The sequence below is a fragment of the Grampus griseus genome (genome assembly GCF_964374135.1).
Source record: "Grampus griseus genome assembly, chromosome: 1".
Classification (NCBI taxonomy): Eukaryota; Metazoa; Chordata; class Mammalia; order Artiodactyla; family Delphinidae; genus Grampus; species Grampus griseus.
The window spans coordinates 36174289-36194595 of NC_139017.1; the positions used below are offsets into that span (position 1 = coordinate 36174289).

The window sequence follows — 20307 nt, forward strand, 5'->3', positions numbered from 1 at the left end:
GGAAACCAGTGAAATATGTATATTTTTTAAGAAATGGAGGACCCTTCACTACAAATGCCTCTAGAAACCCCAGGTCCATTAAAGCGAGATGGATGAGGTGATGATAAAACCAAACTAAACAACGGGGAGGAGGGCATGAGTCTTCATTTTCTTTCTGGTAATATGTCTCAGAGATGAGAATTCAGTTTTCATTAATTTATTAGAAAAAAAATTAAAGTGTCCTTTTCTCTCCTTCTTGTCTTCAGCTAGGAGAACGTTCCTGGTAATGGAACTAAAATTCATTTTCACTAAAACGTGTGTTCAGCCTTTGGCATATAAAACCCATGTGAGGTGGGGGTTGTTAGAGGGTTCTAGATGCTGACTAACTTGGATTTTCCCAGGACCAAATCCTAACTGGCAACTCTGTGGCCTCTAGTTCCTAGTCGTGTGTGTGCTTCCTAGGTTCCTATTTATATCCCTTTATCCCCTGGCTTTTGGAGCCCAGCAAAGAGGCTCCTCTGTTTTGTGATATTTCTGTTGCTGGCCACTATCGATTTGTGATTAGCCAACCCTGATCTGAACAGTGGGTTTACAGGCCCGTGTCTTGGGGGTGTGTGGCCATTTGGTAGTTGAGGGTGTAGATTAGGAGGTCTTGACATACTGTTGCTAGCTTACTGAACCCTGAATTACTGATCCCCCAACACAGCATTTGTATTCTAAAGTTGCTATTTATGGTTGAAAGCAGCTGCTGTACACATTGCGTGGGGAGGGGGGGCGGAGTATGGTGAGATATAAAATAAATAAATAGTTAGGCACAGTCCATCAAAAACTAATTACTGTAAGGAAATGTTTATGGCCAAGTAGGAAAAAGAGATTGGTACTCCTCCCTCCTCTCCCTGCAAGTCTGGAAGAATTATTTTGTTCATGTTCAGGGAGTTGTTGGGCAAGCGTTTGTAGAAAGCCATGATGTTAACTCAGTCATGAACTAGACCTTGTCATAAAAGTCAGCTGATGCAGTTGTGGGTGCTACAGCCAGCCCTCCTGATGTAGGGGTAGGGGAGTGTGTGTGTGTGTGTGTGTGTGAATCTTGGGTATATGTTTTTATTTCTTTCCTTTTTTATTCCTTTTCTGTTGTTTTCTATTCATAATTTTTTATCATATGGACAAAAGTTTCTATTTAAAAGTAACCTTTATTCAGAGAGTAATTTTACCAAATGATGGTGTAATTATACTATCACCATTTGACCTTATTAGACAGCCTCTAATAATCAGAAACTTCAACTTCACTTTTGGCAAAAGTTACTTTTTATAATTTTCGTAGTTCTCTCCTCCTGCATATCTTTGCTTTCTAGCTAACATGTCAAGTAACGAATATTTATTAATTTCCTACTTTGTGCAAAGAATTGCAGAGGATCAAAGACATCGAAAGCATGACTTGCCTTGAAAAATTTATAAGTAGACTAGGATACCAAGACAACAGTTAACAATATAAAACAATGGTGCAGGAGATGTCCCAAGACCATGTATATAATTACGTCCTAAATGGAGAGGTAAGAGCTGACTTCAGAGGAAAGGGGATTCCATAGGCCAGGTTCCACCGAGATGGAAAGATAACTGTGGACTTGCAGCAACATGAACAGGCGATGAATGAGCCATGTGAACACATGCTGATGAATTTAGAGAAGAGGAAGATCTGCGTGGCCTGGAGCAAGTTTTCTTAGAGATGATAAGACTTGTTCTGGACCTTGAAGGATGGGTAGAATTTGAAAACAGGCGGAGATGAATAACAGGAGGGCTTTCTATCTAAGGTGAGACCATGAGCCAGAGGCAGTTCGGGTTAGAATATGAAAGTATGTTCAGGGGTTAGTAGCTAAAGACTAGACTGGCTAGAGCAATATGCCTGTAGAAAGCTGGATGAGATTGGAGATGTGCATGGAAAGCCTTGATTTCCATGAGGAGTTCAGACTTTCTTCTGGGGGCCTTCATTCCTTATTTATTTCCTGAGCACATATCCTGAGCTAAGCACCGTTAGAAGCTAGGGATACAGTAGGAAGCAAGAAACTCATAATCTGTGTCTCCCAAGGAGTTTATACCCTAGACTTAGGGAACCAATAGATGGGCAGTTAGGAATTAAGAATATTCTGCACTATATGAGGGCTGCGAAGGGTTCTATCAGGTATTCTGAGACCTTTGGGGAGGGACAGCTCATACCAGAATTTCAACCAGGCAGAGGTAAGGAGGGAGAACCTTCAAGGCAGAGGATAGCAGGTGCAGAGGTGGGAAGACAAAGCCAGCCTGCTGCTGGCTATTTTGAAGCGGGTTTATTGAGTTCCTACTCTGTCTAGTTGGGCCTCCAACATAGCAGGGGAGACATACAGGAGATGGTTTCTGCCCTCCAAGTACTTAGTGTCTATTTAGAGAGAGATGCCTGAGAAACACCAAATAATTGACTCTACAAGTAAGAGTTTAGGAAAGAGAGGATTGAAGGAAGGCATGAAATGGTGTGAAGTCTTCTTCCTGGAAGAGTAAAGACTTAAGCAGAAGTAGAGAGGCAGGCATGTGAGCAGAATATCGAGGGAGAAGGGTGGTCTGTGAGACCCACCTGATGAGATGAAAAGGATGCTGGTTACCTTGGAGCAGTAGCAAGAGGCAACAGTGAGTCCATGGGTCTGGGTCCTCGGGGACCCTGAGTAAGTTACCTAAGCTCCTTAGACTTCAGTCTTCTCATACGTAAAATTAAGAACCTTGACCTCAGTGGTCCTTGAGGCCGTGTCTAGCTTGAAAGTCCAAGTATCTTGGGCTTTACCCTAGAGGCAGAGTGAGTCTTGGAGGGTTTTGGACCAGGGGAAGGACTTGACAGAATCAATGCAATAAGCATCTTAATTTGTCTTAGTTGTAGAAAATTAATGGGATAATTACTAACTTATGAGAAGTTTTTTACTAAAAATTTGAATCATGTTCTGATGTTTTTAAAACTGCCAATAGGACCATCCTGATGTCCATTGGACATTGCCTTGTGACTTTTTCCTTTCTCAAAACAGCAAAGACACAAAATCTGTGGCCTGGAAAATGCTCATGAATGGTGAGAGGTTTAAAGGGTTCAGAACACGATTTACAAATACAAAATTGAATTTGTGAATCGTAAAAATTCCTTAACATTTTCAGGGAGATCTTGGAATTAGAAAATTTATGTCTTTTATTTTTGCAGTACCATTCCTAGGGTGGTAATGGCAGTGATGTCATAGAGACGATATGGGCGTGACTTCCTTCCAGATACGGGAATACTAAGCAGCTTGCCAGATGTGCCTTTGTCATATCCAGGACCAAAACTGCCTCAGCCTGGACCCCGCTAGAGGTCCCACAGAGATGACAGCTGGCCAAAGGCCTTGTTAGAATAGAACGGGGTCAGACCCTAAACGTAACCCATTTCTGCCATGTCTTTCTCCAACAGAAGTGTTTACCATCCAGCCATGCATTTAGTTCTCTTTTTCAGACAAAGACTTGAAACCTTCATGTGTCAGACTGGAACTGAAGGTGGATCCTTGGAGAGTGTTAATGCCAAGAGGTGCTGGCCAGGTTGTCTGGATGCTGAGCTATGGTCTCCTGTTGGTGGGCCCCAGTCGTGTGGCTCCTGCCTGCATTGTCGGGTCCTACCAGGCTTGTCCCTCTGGTCTCTTTCTCTAAGTACCTTGTGTTGGACAAGCGGGAAGGAACACCATGTTCAGTAATTACGCTACTTCAAATGGGGAACATTTGGGCTGATTTCAAATAACTGTTTTAGAGTAGACTGCAAATTTTGGTAACATTTACAAGGTCCTAATAACTCACAACCTGTAATCCTAGATGTTCCTCAATAGCTTTTCAATGGCTGAAGATGAACGTCAAGGCCAGGGAAAAGCTTCTTACCCTCCCTTTATGTGTTTGTGGTCTCAAACCCCACTAAACATCACCGAAACCATGGTAGGTATGTGGAAAGACTGCCCAGTGCAGAGTCAGGAATGAACTCGTCAGGAGCAGAACAGCATCTGTTGGTACATTAGGGAGGAGTGGTTATTCCTCACCCGATTTTGCTTTGTCCTCCTAGGTCTGTTTTCTCTCAGCTTCTTACCGTTTGTTTTCTTTAAGTAGATGATCACACAGAATGCGTTTTTTGACTGAGCTGTACAAAATCGATGAAGTTCCCAAAAGTCCTATGCATTTCTTGAGAGCAGCATGAGAACTGAAGTGCTTTTTTTCGTTTTGTTTTTTAAAGGGACATTGATTTGTGCTACCTGAAATGGTTATTTATACTTTCAATTTGTTTGGCCCTCTGAGGACATCGTCCTTAAAAAGTTCCTTGTCATGGAAAGCTTAGCAAAGATTTAAATTTCAGCAAAAACAAAACCAAACCCTTGATTTTTCAGATGGTTGAGTTTTAGAAGCGCGGCTCTAGACTCTAACTGACCGTCAGGACATGCACAGTCAAGGTTGGCTGACTTATCCATTTTGGAATCTCTGGTCCCTAGTGAAATGTTGAGAACTAAACAAGTTACCAAAAAATGGTTGTTGAAATAAATAAATAGCACAGTTTTCTTGGGCAGATTAGGGACAAGTATACAAGTGCCAGATGCTTCCAAGATTCCATTATACTAGTATAATATTACATATAACTCCCTTCCTATCTTTTTAGGGAGTATATACTGAACATAATTTTAAATTGTCTTTCATGGCTCAGATGACCATTTTTAACTATAGCTATTGGTGATACGCTAAAGAGGTCACTGACCACGCAGGTGACCTAGGACCTGAGACGGAGGAGAGATAGATCCCTTCTTTTTTTTTGAATTTTATTTTCTTTTTTATACAGCAGGTCCTTATTAGTCATCCATTATATACACATCAGTGTACACATGTCAATCCCAATCGCCCAATTCATCACCTCCCCACCACTACCACTTTCCCCCATTGGTGTCCATACCTTTGTTCTCTACATCTGTGTCTCAATTTCTGCCCTGCAAACCAGTTCATCTGTACCATTTTTCTAGGTTCCACATATATGTGTTAATACATGATATTTGTTTTTCTCTTTCTGACTTACTTCACTCTGTATGACAGTCTCTAGATCCATCCACGTCTCTACAAATGACCCAATTTCAGTCCTTTTTATGGCTGAGTAATATTCCATTGTATATATGTACCACATCTTCTTTATCCATTCATCTGTCGATGGGCATTTAGGTTGTTTCCATGACCTGGCTATTGTAAATAGTGCTGCAATGAACATTGGGGTGCCTGTGTCTTTTTGAATTATGGTTTTCTCTGGGTATATGCTCAGTGGTGGGATTGCTGGGTCATATGGTAATTCTATTTTTAGTTTTTTAAGGAACCTCCATTCCCACCAACAGTGCAAGAGGGTTCCCTTTTCTCCACACCCTCTCCAGCATTTGTTGTTTGGAGATTTTCTGATGATGCCCATTCTAACTGGTGTGAGGTGATACCTCATTGTAGTTTTGATTTGCATTTCTCTAATAATTAGTGATGCTGAGTAGCTTTTCATGTGAGAGCTCCCTTCTTTAAGAGCCCCCCATGTCTCTTTGTGAAAAGAGGTTTCTAAGAGAATTCATCTGCTCACCATATATTGCAGACCTACTGTGTGCCTGACCTGTGCCAGAGGAAATCTAGAGAGGAATAATTAGGACATGGTCATGACCTTGGAAATCTGTCTGGTGAAGGAGACAGACACATAAACACCTAAGAGTGGAAGATGTGAGTGGCACAGTCATCCAGGCTGTGACAAAGTGTAGGAGAGCTCACTGACCTTCGATTTGTCTGCACACAGCGGCCTCTGCCTTCACAGCCCTGGCATGTCCACACAGAGGCTGGCCTGCCCACCCCCAGTGCTGCAGAAACAGCGGCACTGCTCAGGGCTCTCTATGCAGGAGCTGCAGTGGGGCCATGAGCCTCTCCTGCTGCAGAGCTGCTGTTTCTTGGCTTCTGTCTGTATTCGGTCCTGCCTGCTTATCTTTGGTTTAGTTCCTAAGGAGAACTAAGCTGCCACAGTTTACCTCTCATCTCTCTTTCCATCTCTTCTTTCTAGTCTCTTTTGCCTCTGCCCCTTTCTTCGTAAAGTTCATCACCATCCCATTAAGTCATGATGATGGTGATGATAATGACAGTAACTATCATGTATTGATTTTTTTTTACTAATTGCCAGGGGCTGTGCTAAGCACTTTACATATATCGTCTCATCTGCTCCCCTCAAAATTCATGCAGTCTTATCCCATCTTGTATATGAGAACCCAAGGCCCTGTGAAGTCAATAACTTGCCCAAAGCCACACAACTCCTTTCCTTTACAAAATCACAAAATGCTGGAGGTAATCTTTGCATCTCTAGAATTTTTATTGTGTGTGTGTGTGTGTGTGCGCGTGTGCAACAGAGGGAGACTGAGTCCTTCACCAACAAAGTGGTTTTATCTGTTTGCTTTCTCTACGTTTTTGGGCCACTTCTAGAAATTGAGCTGTTCTGGTTGGAACTTGAAGGTTCTAGCAGGCAGAATTTCAGATGGCCAAGGCTTTCCCTTAGGGACACTCATTTCAGTGAACAGCTCTCAGTCCAGCAGGCAAGTAATGGGTTTACTCAATCACTGGGTCATTGCTGACTTCCTCTCAGACCTGGGATTGTGTGGCCTGAGGCAGAGCACTGGGAGGAAGAAAGCACTGTTAGGCCAGACTTTGCAGCAGTCTCTGATGGATGAGTTCATTTGTTTTAGTAGGGAGGGGAAAAAAGGAGGAAAGGGGTTATTGTGAGAGGAAAGAGGAATGCACGTTTATATTTTGAGAGAAACACTTTTTCTAGTGTTCGCATCTTATCAAAGTGTTACTACATTGCTTCGTTCAAAGTTTTTATAATTCTGAGGATACTAAACATACATGTACTCAAATATTAGCACCAGAAGCCACAAATAAAATAGCAGCAGGCTTTTCTTGTTTTTATACAATTCTCACGTTTGCTTCTAATGGTTAGTTTGGGTAATTTGTACCTTTTGTATCTGTTGGTCATATTTCTTTGTATCTACCACAGTAACCAGTTTAAGGCTGAGATACAAGTTTCTGCATTAAGTTTAGAGATTGAATTGAATCAGAAATGTGGACTACAGTAGCCTTGTATAAAAGTTGAGTCTTTGTAATTCAGTAAGGAAAACATCCCATGTCTTTTTTCCAGTGTGTGCATCAGACAAAGGTCAGTGGCATTCAACCCTTGTCCTTAGCACCACGAAAGTAACATCCAGATTTCCAAGGGATTAATCCAGCTGCAGTTCTGTTCTAGTTTATGTTGTTAAAGGGGATCAGCTGCTCAAGACTGATGTGACATCTGTTTCACTGTCCTCCTCCTCGGTAAATGAGGGTCTCTTACCCGAGGGTCTCTTTCCAAGGGTCTGCTAAGAGTAGCACATTTGCTGGATGTTACTACATTTCTTGTTGCATAAAATAAAGCTGAGACAAGCACTAATTTAATTAGCTTGAGATATGCTATGACTTTGAAGAACATCTCTGATCCCTATTTTCCTTGCCATGTCCATTAGTCATTGGAATTTTATTTTACTTTACTTTATTATGTTTATGATCTGTTAGCCGTTTCTGAATGCTGGCCCTTCAAAGGCAAGGAATCGTTATCTGTTCTTCACTATGCATTTCAACACACAGGTCGCCCAGGATGTCCTTCATTGGCCATTCAGGAAGGATCATGACTTATCTGCTTAGATTAGAATCAAATTGTGCTTTTTTAAGTAACTCATACTTATTCTATTTACATGTTCTAGTCATGTCTTGATTTTTATTTTTTCCTTTCCAACTGTTTTCTCTCGTTTTCTCCAGGGCCACATATGGGGGCAAACTGATTCTACCCAGTGCTCCTGAAAAGCCATGAGTCTGATAGGTAATGTCAGGCACCTGGCAGAGCAGAGTATGCACAGAACATTACCTTGCATTTTATAAGTGCTTTGCGCAGCGTTTCATAATCTACCTAGATTTTCAAAACAATCCAAAAAAAGAAGGAAAACAGCCGTTACTACTAGGATACTGACAAGGAAATCACATGGATTTGTCCCAAGTGACATGCTGAACCAGCAGCACAGCTGTCAAAAGATCCTGGTCATGGGTGTCTTGGTACAGAAGATGCCCCACTGATGCAGGTTGGCAGCTTCCCGCAAATCCCCTTGGTATTCTGAGTCTTGGAGGGGGGAAAAGAAGGAGAACTCAAAAAGTCCATGAATAGCCGCCATTGGCCTTGATCACAGAGGAGCAAATCCAGAAACGGCCTAATTCTTCTGCATAGGTTCACCCTGGTGTGGATGGGTGGCTTTAATCAAGATCTGGTATTTTCCTCTCTTGCCTTCACAGAAGTAGTGTCAGCCATGCATGAACTGTGTGAACACATATAGGTAATACAAGAATAGAGTTTTCCGCTACAGGGTAAAGGCACCAAACTCCTAAGTCCTTAGCTGAAGAACAATTATTCCACAAGCTTTTTCTATCCAGCTCTCTATAAGAAACATTTAAAATTTTTATTTTTATCCATTAAAGGCAGAATAGAAAAGAGGAAATAAGAGAGCTAAGCCTTGTTCATTTTTTCACTTGATACACAATTGAAATCAACACCCTTGGGCCAAAACATAATAAATCTTTAGACCTCATAGGGCTTCCTGAAATATTTTGGGAAAAAAAAATTTGCAAGTATATCCTAATTGGGTAAGTGCTGAAACAAAGTTTCTAAATAAACCGAGTCTAGGTGAGAAATGGCCTTTTTATAAGTGGTAATTTCATCCTCAGCATCACTTGGACATAAGTTCAGGTAGGTCATAGAATAAAAGGAAGAGGCTCAGGGCTTCCCTGGTGGCGCAGTGGTTGAGAGTCCGCCTGCCGATGCAGGGGACACGGGTTCGTGCTCCGGTCTGGGAAGATCCCACATGCCGCAGAGCGGCTGGGCCCGTGAGCCATGGCCGCTGAGCCTGCGCGTCCGGAGCCTGTGCTCCGCACCGGGAGAGGCCACAACACTGAGAGGCCTGTGTACTGCAAAAAAAAAAAAAATTGAAAAAGGAAGAGACTCAGAGAGAGGCAGCCCAGCCTTGGTACTGAGGCAGGCATGTAACCCTTGCGACCAGGGCTCAGCATCCCCACTCCCTTTCCAGTGCTCCTTCCACTTGTCGCCTTGTCTCCTTGTCCTCATACCTCACTGCGGAGACCCAACAAAAATGTATCATCTCGCATAGGACTTACTATTGTTATGTTTCGGAGAGACACCTCTGTACAATTATTACTTGTGGAAGTGAGCGTTTTCCCATAAAGAAAGCAGAAGCAGATATTCCTGTTTCTTTGGCGTTAATAGCATATTGTCAATTGTCATGCCACTAAATGAGTGTGATACGAGGAATAAATATCTTCTGTGATGCCAGCAATTGCTGGGTGATAGGAAGATTTGACTTTTCCAGAGTATCCTCACGTCAAATGTGACATCTCTTTGTGTATTATCTTTAACATGCACAATGAAATGTGAAATGGTGTTAACAGTAGCCCAAGGATACCAAAGCTTCAAGATTAGGAATCACTTTCAGGCTGTCTTTCTTCTTCCCCCCAGTGGGCTGCTGTATTAACACTCATTACAGCGAAGCAGAACAGATGGGCAAACAGACTGATTAGTTATTTATATGTATATATTTTTCTTTGTGAAGCTTAGATGTTGGCTCTTTCTTCAATAAAAGAAAGGAATTTTTAGATGTTGCCTTGTCTTGATTTCCCTTTTTAATCAAAAGAAGAAAGGGGGTACTTTGCTCCTGATCTAATAATAATGTGCCTATTATCCTTTTCTTAACTGCTGACTTCATAGCTCTCTGTACCCATTGCAATCAGAATTCGATTTTCTCCAACCCTCCAAGCTGCATGTGGTGTCTTCGTGTTCTTTCTGGCCTAGGATTTCTTTATGGAGTTTATCAATTTTAATTCATTTTTCGGAAGTGTCCTTCTTGACAAGGAAACTGTCTATAGTTTTTTTGGCTTTTCCATCCAAAATTAAAAAATACATGATTAATTGGTGGAAAGTGAAATTATCCATAATATTACATAAATAGAAATATTTTCCATAGCCTTTTTTAAGAAGGTCAGATATTGCTTTGATTTTTCTTAAAGCAGATTTTGCATATTTTATTCCTTCCCAATTTTATAAAAGTAGGTTTTTTGATGAAATTATGCTTCCAGTTCAAAAAGTTAAGGTAAAGAAAAAAGCCATCCACAGTTCCATTTCTGGATATATATATTCAAAGGAAATGAAATTATTATCTTGAAGAGATATCTGCACTCCCATGTTCATTGCAGCATTATTCACAGTAGTCAAGGTATGGAAACAAGTGTCCTTCAGTGAATGAATGGATCAAGAAAATGTGAGACAACACACACACACACAGAGGAATATTATTCAGCCTGATTATGAAAGAAATCCTGCCATTCCCAACTGTATGGATGAACCTGGAAGGAATTAAGCTAAGTGAAATAAGCTAGACAGAATCTTATATGTAGAATCTTAAAAATAAAAAAGTCAAACTTACGGAAACAGAGAGTAGAATTGTGGTTGCCAGAAGCTGGGGAGTGGGAAAAATAGGCAGAGGCTGGTAAAAGGGTACAAACTTTTAGTTATAAGATGAATAAGGTCTGAGGTATAACATGGTGACTGTAGTTGATAACACTGTATTGTATAATTGAAAGTTGCTAAAAGAATAGAACTTGTGGATGCATCAAAAAAAAAAAAAAGTAAATATGTGAAGGGATACATGTATTAATTAACTTGGTGGGAATCCTTTCACAATGTATATAGTATATTGAATCATCCTGTTGAATATAGTATATTGCAGTTTTGTCAGTTATTCCTCAATAAAGCTGAAACAATAAAAAGAAACCCATCTGCACTGGAAAAAAAGAAAAAAGCCATCATAAATCCATAATCTTTTCTTATAAAAGGGCAAATGTATCACACATATATAACATGCATAAAAAAGTAATGGACTTACTTGTATACAGAAAAGAACGGCCTCAGGTTATAATGTGAAGTGTCCTGGAACAATAATTCCCCTTAGGATATCTAAAATAGTCTGCAGAGTCTTGAGGCATAGTATAAGGAGAGGAGGGATAAACGTGCACAGTTGAAGGTTTTTTAGTCTTTTGGAAAAATTTTGAATTGGATTTACAGATGTGCTAATGTATTTTATCAAAGCAAGAAAATTATTCTATAAAGGTGGCACTGTATGAGGTTAATGCATAGCATTATGAAGGGACTACAGCTTCTAATTTCATGATATAGGATAATATAGCCATATAGCCACTTGGGGAGATTTTTACACAAAGCCGTGGGCTATTAATTGGAGCCCGTGTTTTTGAGGTGCCCAGTGATCCTATCATATAGATTATTTAGTTTTAAAAAATCATCCTCAGTGGGACTTGGTATTAGAAGATTCCATCAAACATCAAAGAGATGCTTCAGTTTAATTCTCACACTGTGATCTGTGACTTCAGAAATAGCATGCTGTTAATAACAATATGTGAGAACGAGACTCAGATCTTCTTGTTGCTTTCGGTCTCTGCATGCTCATTTGCACCCTCAGTTACCTCTCTAAGTGGGCTGGTATCAGGGAGGTGAATGAATAGATGTTGTGGGAGTTGGGAGAGAAAAGCTGAGCAAAACTAATGGAAAAATGGAAGCTAAAAAAATATGCTCGAATTTATGTGAAGGATAGTAGAAACTGAAGGGAAACTTGCTTGAGCAGATGATGGTGGCAGTAATTAGGGGTACATTTCTGAAGGTCTCCTCAATTTGAGGTCTCAGTTAGATTGAGGTTAATTAAGAGAATTTTCAGTAGAAATGAAACCTTGACATTACATCAGGCTATAAAAGAGATGCAGTTCAGAAGTGTTTTAATGATGTTTATTCAGCTATGTTCGGGACTCAAACTCAACCTTTCTTGACATTCCCAATCTCGAGGCTGAATCAGGTGCCTGTGGGGTGAACTACCCTGTCATCCTATATTTATCCAGCAGTTGCTGTACCACATTGTTGTGAAACTGGTCTTTCTCACGATCACCTTTCTCTGAGTGTGCATATTCTATGGGGATGGTTGGAGAGGACACTGTATCTTGTCCTGTTTATCTCTATATACCCAGTGTCTGCCAAAAACGTGTCTGTCGGTTTAGTAGTTTTCAATAAATATCTGTTGATTAAATGAATGAATGGATGGACAATTGTTTATGTGCAGAATCCAAATGACATAGTAAAAAACTTTCCCCAGTGACCAATGGTTAATTTTGAGTGTTGGAGATCCTCTGCCTCTCAGATAACTTCATAATTATCTCCTTCAAAATGGGCAAAATATTAAAATATATTTCTGTCAAGGTTGTAAAACTTGAAAACCTCACTCTTAAAATTAACTTACTGCTATAAAATACATAATGTGTGTGTTTCAAAAACAAAACCCGCACCTAATTGTGATTTGGAGAGAACTCACATTGAGTGATAGTGCTTTTTTTTTTTTTTTTTTTGCGGTATGTGGGCCTCTCACTGTTGTGGCCTCTCCCGTCGCGGAGCACAGGCTCCGGACATGCAGGCTCAGTGGCCATGGCTGACGGGCCCAGCCGCTCCGCGGCATGTGGGATCTTCCCGGACAGGGGCACGAACCCGTGTCCCCTGCATCGGCAGGCGGACTCTCAACCACTGCGCCACCAGGGAAGCCCCGAGTGATAGTGCTTTTTAAAAAATATAATTAAATGAAGACTTCTCAAGTCATCACTTGAATTGGATGTGTCTAATTAGAATCGCGTCTAATCTGCTTATTAACATGCCTCTCACTTCCATGCCTGAATAATAGAGAAGTCCTTTGAAAAGGTTTTTTATGTTTTATTTTTGTTTGCCTGCTGCAGTGTGTTTGATTTTCATGTGATTTCAACTTTTTTTTTATTCAAGTAAGATTTGTTGCTACAAACAGAACTTCTAGAACAGAAGAAACAGCGCACAGTGCTTTTCGGGAATAGCAAAGAGTAATTCACGTCTTAGATTCTTACATTAACTTCTTGGGTAGATGGTGAGGCTGTCAGCGTGAAATAGGAATGAGGAACAGCAAAGGAAGAGGACGCCCAGAGAGGAGGGTTGTAAACTGTCTCTGGATTTCTACTGTCCTTCTGGATTTTGCTAGGGTTTCCCACTCTCCTTTCCTGTTTTTACTTTGTTTATTCTGAAGAGGCGGCAACAGACTGGGAGGGGAGGCGAGGTTTCCCCTCTCACTTCGGGTTGCTCTGCGGTGTACTATGTACGTGTGAGGTGGTTTTCCCACATTCCTTTTTGAAAAGTAAGGAATTCATTCTGGGAGCCCACACCTGTCACCTTACGTGGTGGTGCTGAAAGGGAACGAGGGAGATGGGCCAAGCGGCAGCAGCAACAACCCTTAGCCGCCACCTGCTTACAGAGGAGTGTTCTCCCTTCTGCCTTTAGAACTGATTCCTGTCTCCTATCCTTCTTGTCTCATATTTCAGCGCTGTTTCTTTAAAAACTGTAGTAGGTCGACAGAGTGGATATCAGCACTACTAATTTAATGTCTCTAAAAGTGTGCTCAAATTTGGATCAAACGGACTTCCTACATCGTAGGAGGTTTTACAGTTTATCTTTAAAGTTGGATAAAGTTAGCAAGGCCTCCTCCAGGGCCTTCACAAGCATCAGCAGTGCAGTCCTCTTCCCTGCCCCGCCCCGACCTTGACCCCTCTGGACACACACACACACACACACACACACACACACACACACACACATCCGCCACGCACTTCCAAGTTCCAGTGTCATAGCTCAGGCAGTTCTTCACATCTGGATGATGGTACTGTCCTTTCAGCCTGGCAAGTTTCTACCAAACGTTAAGACCCTACAGAATATCACTTCTTTTAATTCCTGCCTTTTCCCAGTCATCATTTAATCTGTTTCCTTGAATTCTACCTTGCCATAGATTCCTGTGAATCATTTATCATGGCACTTAATACACTGTATTGTGTAGGTTAAAAAAAAAAGTCAGCACATCTCCCCCATCTGGCCTGGGAGCTCTATAGACGAATATGAGTAGACCATCAGTGGCAATACTGTAGCTTTAATGACATTGCTGCTAACTATCATCAGAATAGTTGTGTGTGTGTTTTCCATATAGCTTTAAAAAGGGGAAAATGTGTTAACATGAGGTTACCTAATAGTGTTGAGAAACTGATAAGCATTAACTAGGAAAAAAATCATCCTTGTTTGTAAAACATTACCAACTAACCCTATACTTTCTGTTAATGATTTTATATAACCAGTGATAGAAACTAGTCTGGAGAACTATACAAAGACGTGGTTAGTATTATAGCCATTGAGTTGATGTTGAAATTTGTATTTGCTTGGCTTGATGTAAGATCATTACCTGTGGTATCTAAGTTCATTTATTAGATTGATTTAGAATTATCTTTTAGTATTGGGCTAATTTGAAAATTTCCCTTTGCTGAGATTAGGTGGTTTAAATGATAGAATTTCTATGTCCATAGATGTCAATGCTCTAGGAAGGAGGGCTTAGGGGAACCAATTTTGTTGGAAGAGAAAACTTGCAGCTGCCTTTGGGTAGCACTGTTCTTGACACTGAGAAACGTCAGTTGTTCCTAAAGTGGAGAGGAGAGTGGTGGAGTATGGGTGCTGATGTGAGGGGTAAGGGCCTGTGTTACAGTGGGACGGATGGAGATGAAGGCATCGGTAGATGTTTCAAAGTGAAAATCTACAAGACTGGAATGGTTTGATAAGGATGATGAAAAAATAAAATAAATAAAAATGAGCAACCTGAGCATGACACACCTTGAGAATTTGTATGGTGACCTTGAGTGGGGCAGGGGAAGGTAAATTCACTCCAGTTAACTAGGGGATTATCTCCTTTGTGGTTTATCCATAAATGCGCTTGCAGCCTTTAGTAGAGGTCAAACAGAGGCATAAAGGCTCTGAAAGAGGTGGACGAGCACCTCGTTTTCTTCCCTTCATATTCCTACATCTGCTCAGTCCTTAAAGCATTCAGCTAACTAAGCAGAAAATTGACAAAAAGTACATTCAAGTCCTTTCCCCCATCTCCTTCCTTCCCAAACAGTATCGCCTCAAGTAAAATAAAAGTATTGAATCATTTATGGAACCCACTGGAAATGCTAGCCCATGTTCCAACCCACCTCCTCCTGGCAAAATCTGAGGAGCTAGGAAGAGCTGGCCTGTGTGCAGGACAGGATGAGGAGGTTGGAGGACTTCTCCCAGCCTCTGGAACTCGATGGATCTCATCAATGTCCTTTCCTCCCTCTGAAGCTTTTTGAGATTGCGGAACATTAGCAAACCTATATAGCCCATTAAGTTTGTGTGTGGCAAGTAGGAGTGCTCAAATATTTATTTGAATAAATAAATAGAAATTTTTTAGCTCCTGAAAAAGTCCAGCCACACCTAGAGTCTGTCATACAGAGTGAAGTAAATAAGCAAGAGAAAAACAAATACCGTATGCTAACACATATATATGGAATCTAAAAAAAAAAAAGGTTCTGAAGAACCTAGGGGCAGGACAGGAATAAAGATGCAGACATAGAAAATGGACTTGAGGACATGGGGAAGGGGAAGGGGAAGCTGGGATGAAGTGAGAGAGTGGCATGGACATATATACACTACCAAACGTAAAATAGACAGCTAGTGGGAAGCAGCTGCATAGCACAGGGACATCAGCTCGGTGCTTTGTGACCACCTAGAGGGGTGGGATAGGGAGGGTGGGAGGGAGGGAGACGCAAGAGGGAAGAGATATGGGAACATATGTATATGTATAACTGATTCACTTTGTTATAAAGCAGAAACTAACACACCATTGTAAAGCAATTATACTCCAATAAAGATGTTAAAAAAAAAAGTCCAGCCACAGAACACTCTAAGATATAAATCACAGCAAGATCCTTTTTGACCCACCTCCTAGAGGAATGGAAATAAAATCAAAAATAAACAAATGGGACCTAATGAAACAAAATCTTTTGCACAGCAAAGGAAACCATAGACAAGATGGAAAGACAACCCTCTTAATGGGAGAAAATATTTGCAAATGAAGCAACTGACAAAGGATTAATCTCCAAAATATACAAGCAGCTCATGCAGCTCAATATCAAAAAAACAAACAACCCAATCCAAAAATGGGCAGAAGACCTAAATAGACATTTCTCCAAAGTAGACATACCGATTGCCAAAAAACACATGAAAAGATGCTCAACATCACTAATCATTAGAGAAATGCAAAGCAAGACTACAATGAGGTATCACCTCAAACCGGTCAGAATGGTCATCATCAAAAAATCTGCAAACAGTAAATGCTGGAGAGGGTGTGGAGAAAAGGGAATCCTCCTGCACTGTTGGTGGGAATGTAAACTGATACAGCCACTATGGAGAACAGTATGGAGGTTCCTTAAAAAACTAAAAATAGAACTACCATATGACCCAACAGTCCCACTGCTGGGCATATACCCTGAGAAAACCATAATTCAAAAAGATAGATGGGGCTTCCCTGGTGGCACAGTGGTTAAGAATTCGCCTGCCAATGCAGGGGACATAGGTTCGAGCCCTGGTCCGGGAAGATCCCACATGCCGTGGAGCAAGCAAGCCCATGCACCACAACTACTGAGCCTGCGCTCTAGGGCCCGCGAGCCACAACTACTGAGCCCGCATGCCACAACTACTGAAGCCTGCACACCTAGAACCCGTGCTCTGCAACAAGAGAAGCCACCACGATGACAAGTTTGCACACTGCAACGAAGAGTAGCCCCCACTCGCTACAACTAGAGAAAGCCCGTGCACAGCAATGAAGACCCAACGCAGCCAAAAATAAAATAAATGTATATAAAACAAGTAAAAAAAAAAAAAAAAAAGATGTACCACAATCTTCATTGCAACACTATTTACAATAGCCAGGACATGGAAGCAACCTAAATGTCCATTGACAGATGAATGGATAAAGAAGATGTGGCACATACATACAATGGAATATTACTCAGCCATAAAAATGAACAAGATTGAGTTATTGTAATGAGATAGATGGACCTAGAGTCTGTCATACAGTGAAGTAAGTCAGAAAGAGAAAAACAAATGCCGTATGCTAACGCACATATATGGAATCTAAAAAAAACGGTGCTAATGAACTTAGGGGCAGGACAGGAATAAAGATGCCGACATAGAGAATGGACTTGAGGACACGGGGAGGGGGAAGGTTAAGCTGGGACAAAGTGAGAGAGTGGCATGGGCATATATACACTACCGAATGTAAAATCGATAGCTAATGGGAAGCAGTCGCATAGCACAGGGAGATCAGTTCGGTGCTTTGTGACCACCTAGAGGGGTGGGTTAGGGAGGGTGGGAGGGAGACGCAAGAGGGAGGGGATATGGGGATATACGTATACATATAGCTGATTCACTTTGTCATACAGCAGAAACTAACACACCATTGTAAAGCAATCATGTTCCAATAAAGATTTAAAAAAAAAAAGTCCAGCCACGTGTTGTGCAGGGCACAGGCCTTCTGACCTTGCTTTTCAAGTGGGGGTCAGATGAGAGTGACCCGTGCTGCACTTCCTTCTTCGGCGCCTGGTCGCACCCCAGTCCAGCGGGGTCGGGCGGGAATCACCACGGAGACTGAGACACTGGCTTCGTGTCCCATATTCTGATCTAGCGCTCTCTTCTTGCAGGTGCGCACATTTTGACCGACTCAGCAAGAAGGTGGATTTTCCTTGTGTCTAAAGAGAAGAAAATGTCCCCGTGTCTGTAGAGATGCTTTGCAGTTCAGCCCGGCTGAAGCTGACCGAATGAGACTATGGGCTGTGCCTCTGCGAAGCATGTTGCCACTGTTCAAAATGAAGAGGAAGCCCAGAAAGGGAAGAACTACCAGAATGGAGACGTGTTTGGTGGTAAGTGCAGTTGAGTTTCATCCTTGGCCCCTCCATCCAGGCCTTTCATGTGAACAATTGCAGTGTTCCTGTGTTCTGTTTGCTGGGGGGCAGGGTGGGGTGCAGGGGTGATGGGGGTTGTGGGTAGAGGGCTGATGAGAGATGATAAAAATCAAGGCAGATCTTTTACATTGGACAGTTTTCATCATAATTTATACCTAGAAGACTTTGAGGAGGATCATGGAGGTTTTATGCAGAGCTCACATTTAAATCAAGCTTTGAAGAACTAGTAGGACATAAACAGGTGCCCGGGACAGTGGCCACAGGGTGTCCTGGTCCAGAACTGTAGGACTGAGCACATGGAGGTACAAAAGCGGGCAAGGATTAATAATGGAGGGAATGACATGTTTTTTGGAGTTTATTATAAGTTTATAAGGAATTACTCTTTCTGTGAATTAGAAATTCTCGGTTTCAAAAACACAGTTACAGTGAACTTAGAAATCGTCTTTTAACCATCCTGTGATGATTCATAGTGACTTGAGACTATCTAGTGCAGAGGTCACAAACTACCAACCCATGGCCACATCTGGTTTACAAATATATTTTCTTTGGCCCCCAGAGAATTTTAAAATAAAAAAGCAAGGCGGCCTTTAAAAATCAGGATGTTTCACACAAAACCCCAAATTTCTTGAGAAGGTCTGACAACACTGATTTTCCATTTCCTTAGGCAACAGTTGGTGGAACGGGTAGCAGTTGCCGGTTCAGTCCGAGTATGGCCTCCAGTAAACGGCTGAGCCCGTGAACGCACATCAGGCCCAGTTCACTCACTGACGTTCCATGCCTGGCCACTTACAGCCTTTTGAGTTTGCCTAATCTTGAGTTTGTCCTTTGGAAGATCAATGATTACCCTGATGCAGGGTGGCTATGGGTTTGTACAAAATTCCAGTTAGTCCAGGCAGATGAAGCAGTTTTTGCTGAATTACTTTAACAATAATACCCAAGACTTGACATTTTCATGGTACTTTTACTCATAAAAGCACCCCTACATCTCTTATTCAATAAAGAACCTCATTGCAATGATGTTTACATGTCAACAACTCAAGTTGCACTATTCAGTCTCTGTCAAGGAATTCTATTGCGTTTCAATCTCTAGCTTTTGATCCATTGCATTGGTTGTTTCAGTCCCCTGGGGAAGAATTGGGAACAATGTGGAAGGGGTAATGCTCTGTTACAAGTGGACTCATGTATGTGGACGGAGGAAGATTTCATTTTGGTTTGTTTTAAGGAGATGTATTTGTTGCCTGGAACCAATTTGCTTCTAGTGGTCACTACCAATAGAAACAAGAACTGTGGAGAAGAGGGACATATGAGCATCTTAATAAAGTAGAATCCAGCTCTTTGAAACCACACCTTCTGGGAAAACAGCTAATGGGAACTAGAGTCATTACTGTTACTCGCAAACACTTAACTTTTAAGAGGAAATAATCTAATATCAGGGATTTGTTTAAATTAACTTCTATGTGAGGTTCTGTGTCATTGTCATTTTTGTAATTAGAGCTACCACTTATGGAGCCTTCACCATATGTCAGACACCAAGAAGCGTTTACATTCATTTTCATGTTGAATTTTCATAACAATCCTGTGAAATCTGTGCCATCTTAATTTTACAGATTTGGAAGCTGAGCACAGTGTGACTAACTGATCCAGAGTTACTCAGCTACTAAGCGGTAGAATCAGATGTCTCAGACTCCAAAGTCCACATTTCTTTCTCAATGTCATTTCCTGCTGCCTCCCATCCGTCACTCATTCCTTAACGCGAAAAAGTATTCACTGGCCGGTACACGGTGTGTCAGGCCCATTGCTAAATGCCATGGAGGATACAGAGATAAACCTTGCTTTCTAGGAGTTCGTAAGAGGATGAAGAAGTGTTATGAGGCAGAATAAGCCAAATACCAGAAAAGGAAAAGACATACACATCGTGATAAGAGTCAGAGGGTTGAGAGACTGCCTTAAAAGGTGGGATCAGAGCAGATTTCTTATAGAGGTGACAGCTGACCCTGGCCCTAAAGGACTGGAGAATCTAAACCTGTCGGATGAAGGGTGTAGGAAGGAACTAGATGAGGAAAGGCTAGACGTGATGTGACCCATATTCAAGAATTACAGGTAATCCAGTTCGAATGTAATATAAAATATAAGTGAGAGGGAACTGGGTACAAAACTAAGTTAGAGTTATTAAATTATGGAGAATGTGGAATACCAAATTACAATCTGTAGAAAGGTAACCTTAGATTTGTGAGAGCAAAAACTTAGTGATATTCAGTATATTGTATTAATATTTTGCTTGTCAGTGAGACCATCTAACCATTCATT

The 20307-nt window shown here is 41.4% G+C and overlaps 1 protein-coding gene across 1 annotated transcript in view; it reads left to right on the forward strand.

The window, feature by feature from the left end:
* Positions 1 to 20307, forward strand: part of LOC309839306 (uncharacterized protein C1orf21) — a 225342-nt gene that overhangs the window by 62065 nt on the left and 142970 nt on the right. The window contains exon 2 of the mRNA XM_082681017.1: positions 17740 to 17958. Coding sequence (XP_082537143.1) covers positions 17865 to 17958 — 94 coding nt within the window. The 5' untranslated portion in view covers positions 17740 to 17864. The remainder of the gene's footprint in view (positions 1 to 17739; positions 17959 to 20307) is intronic.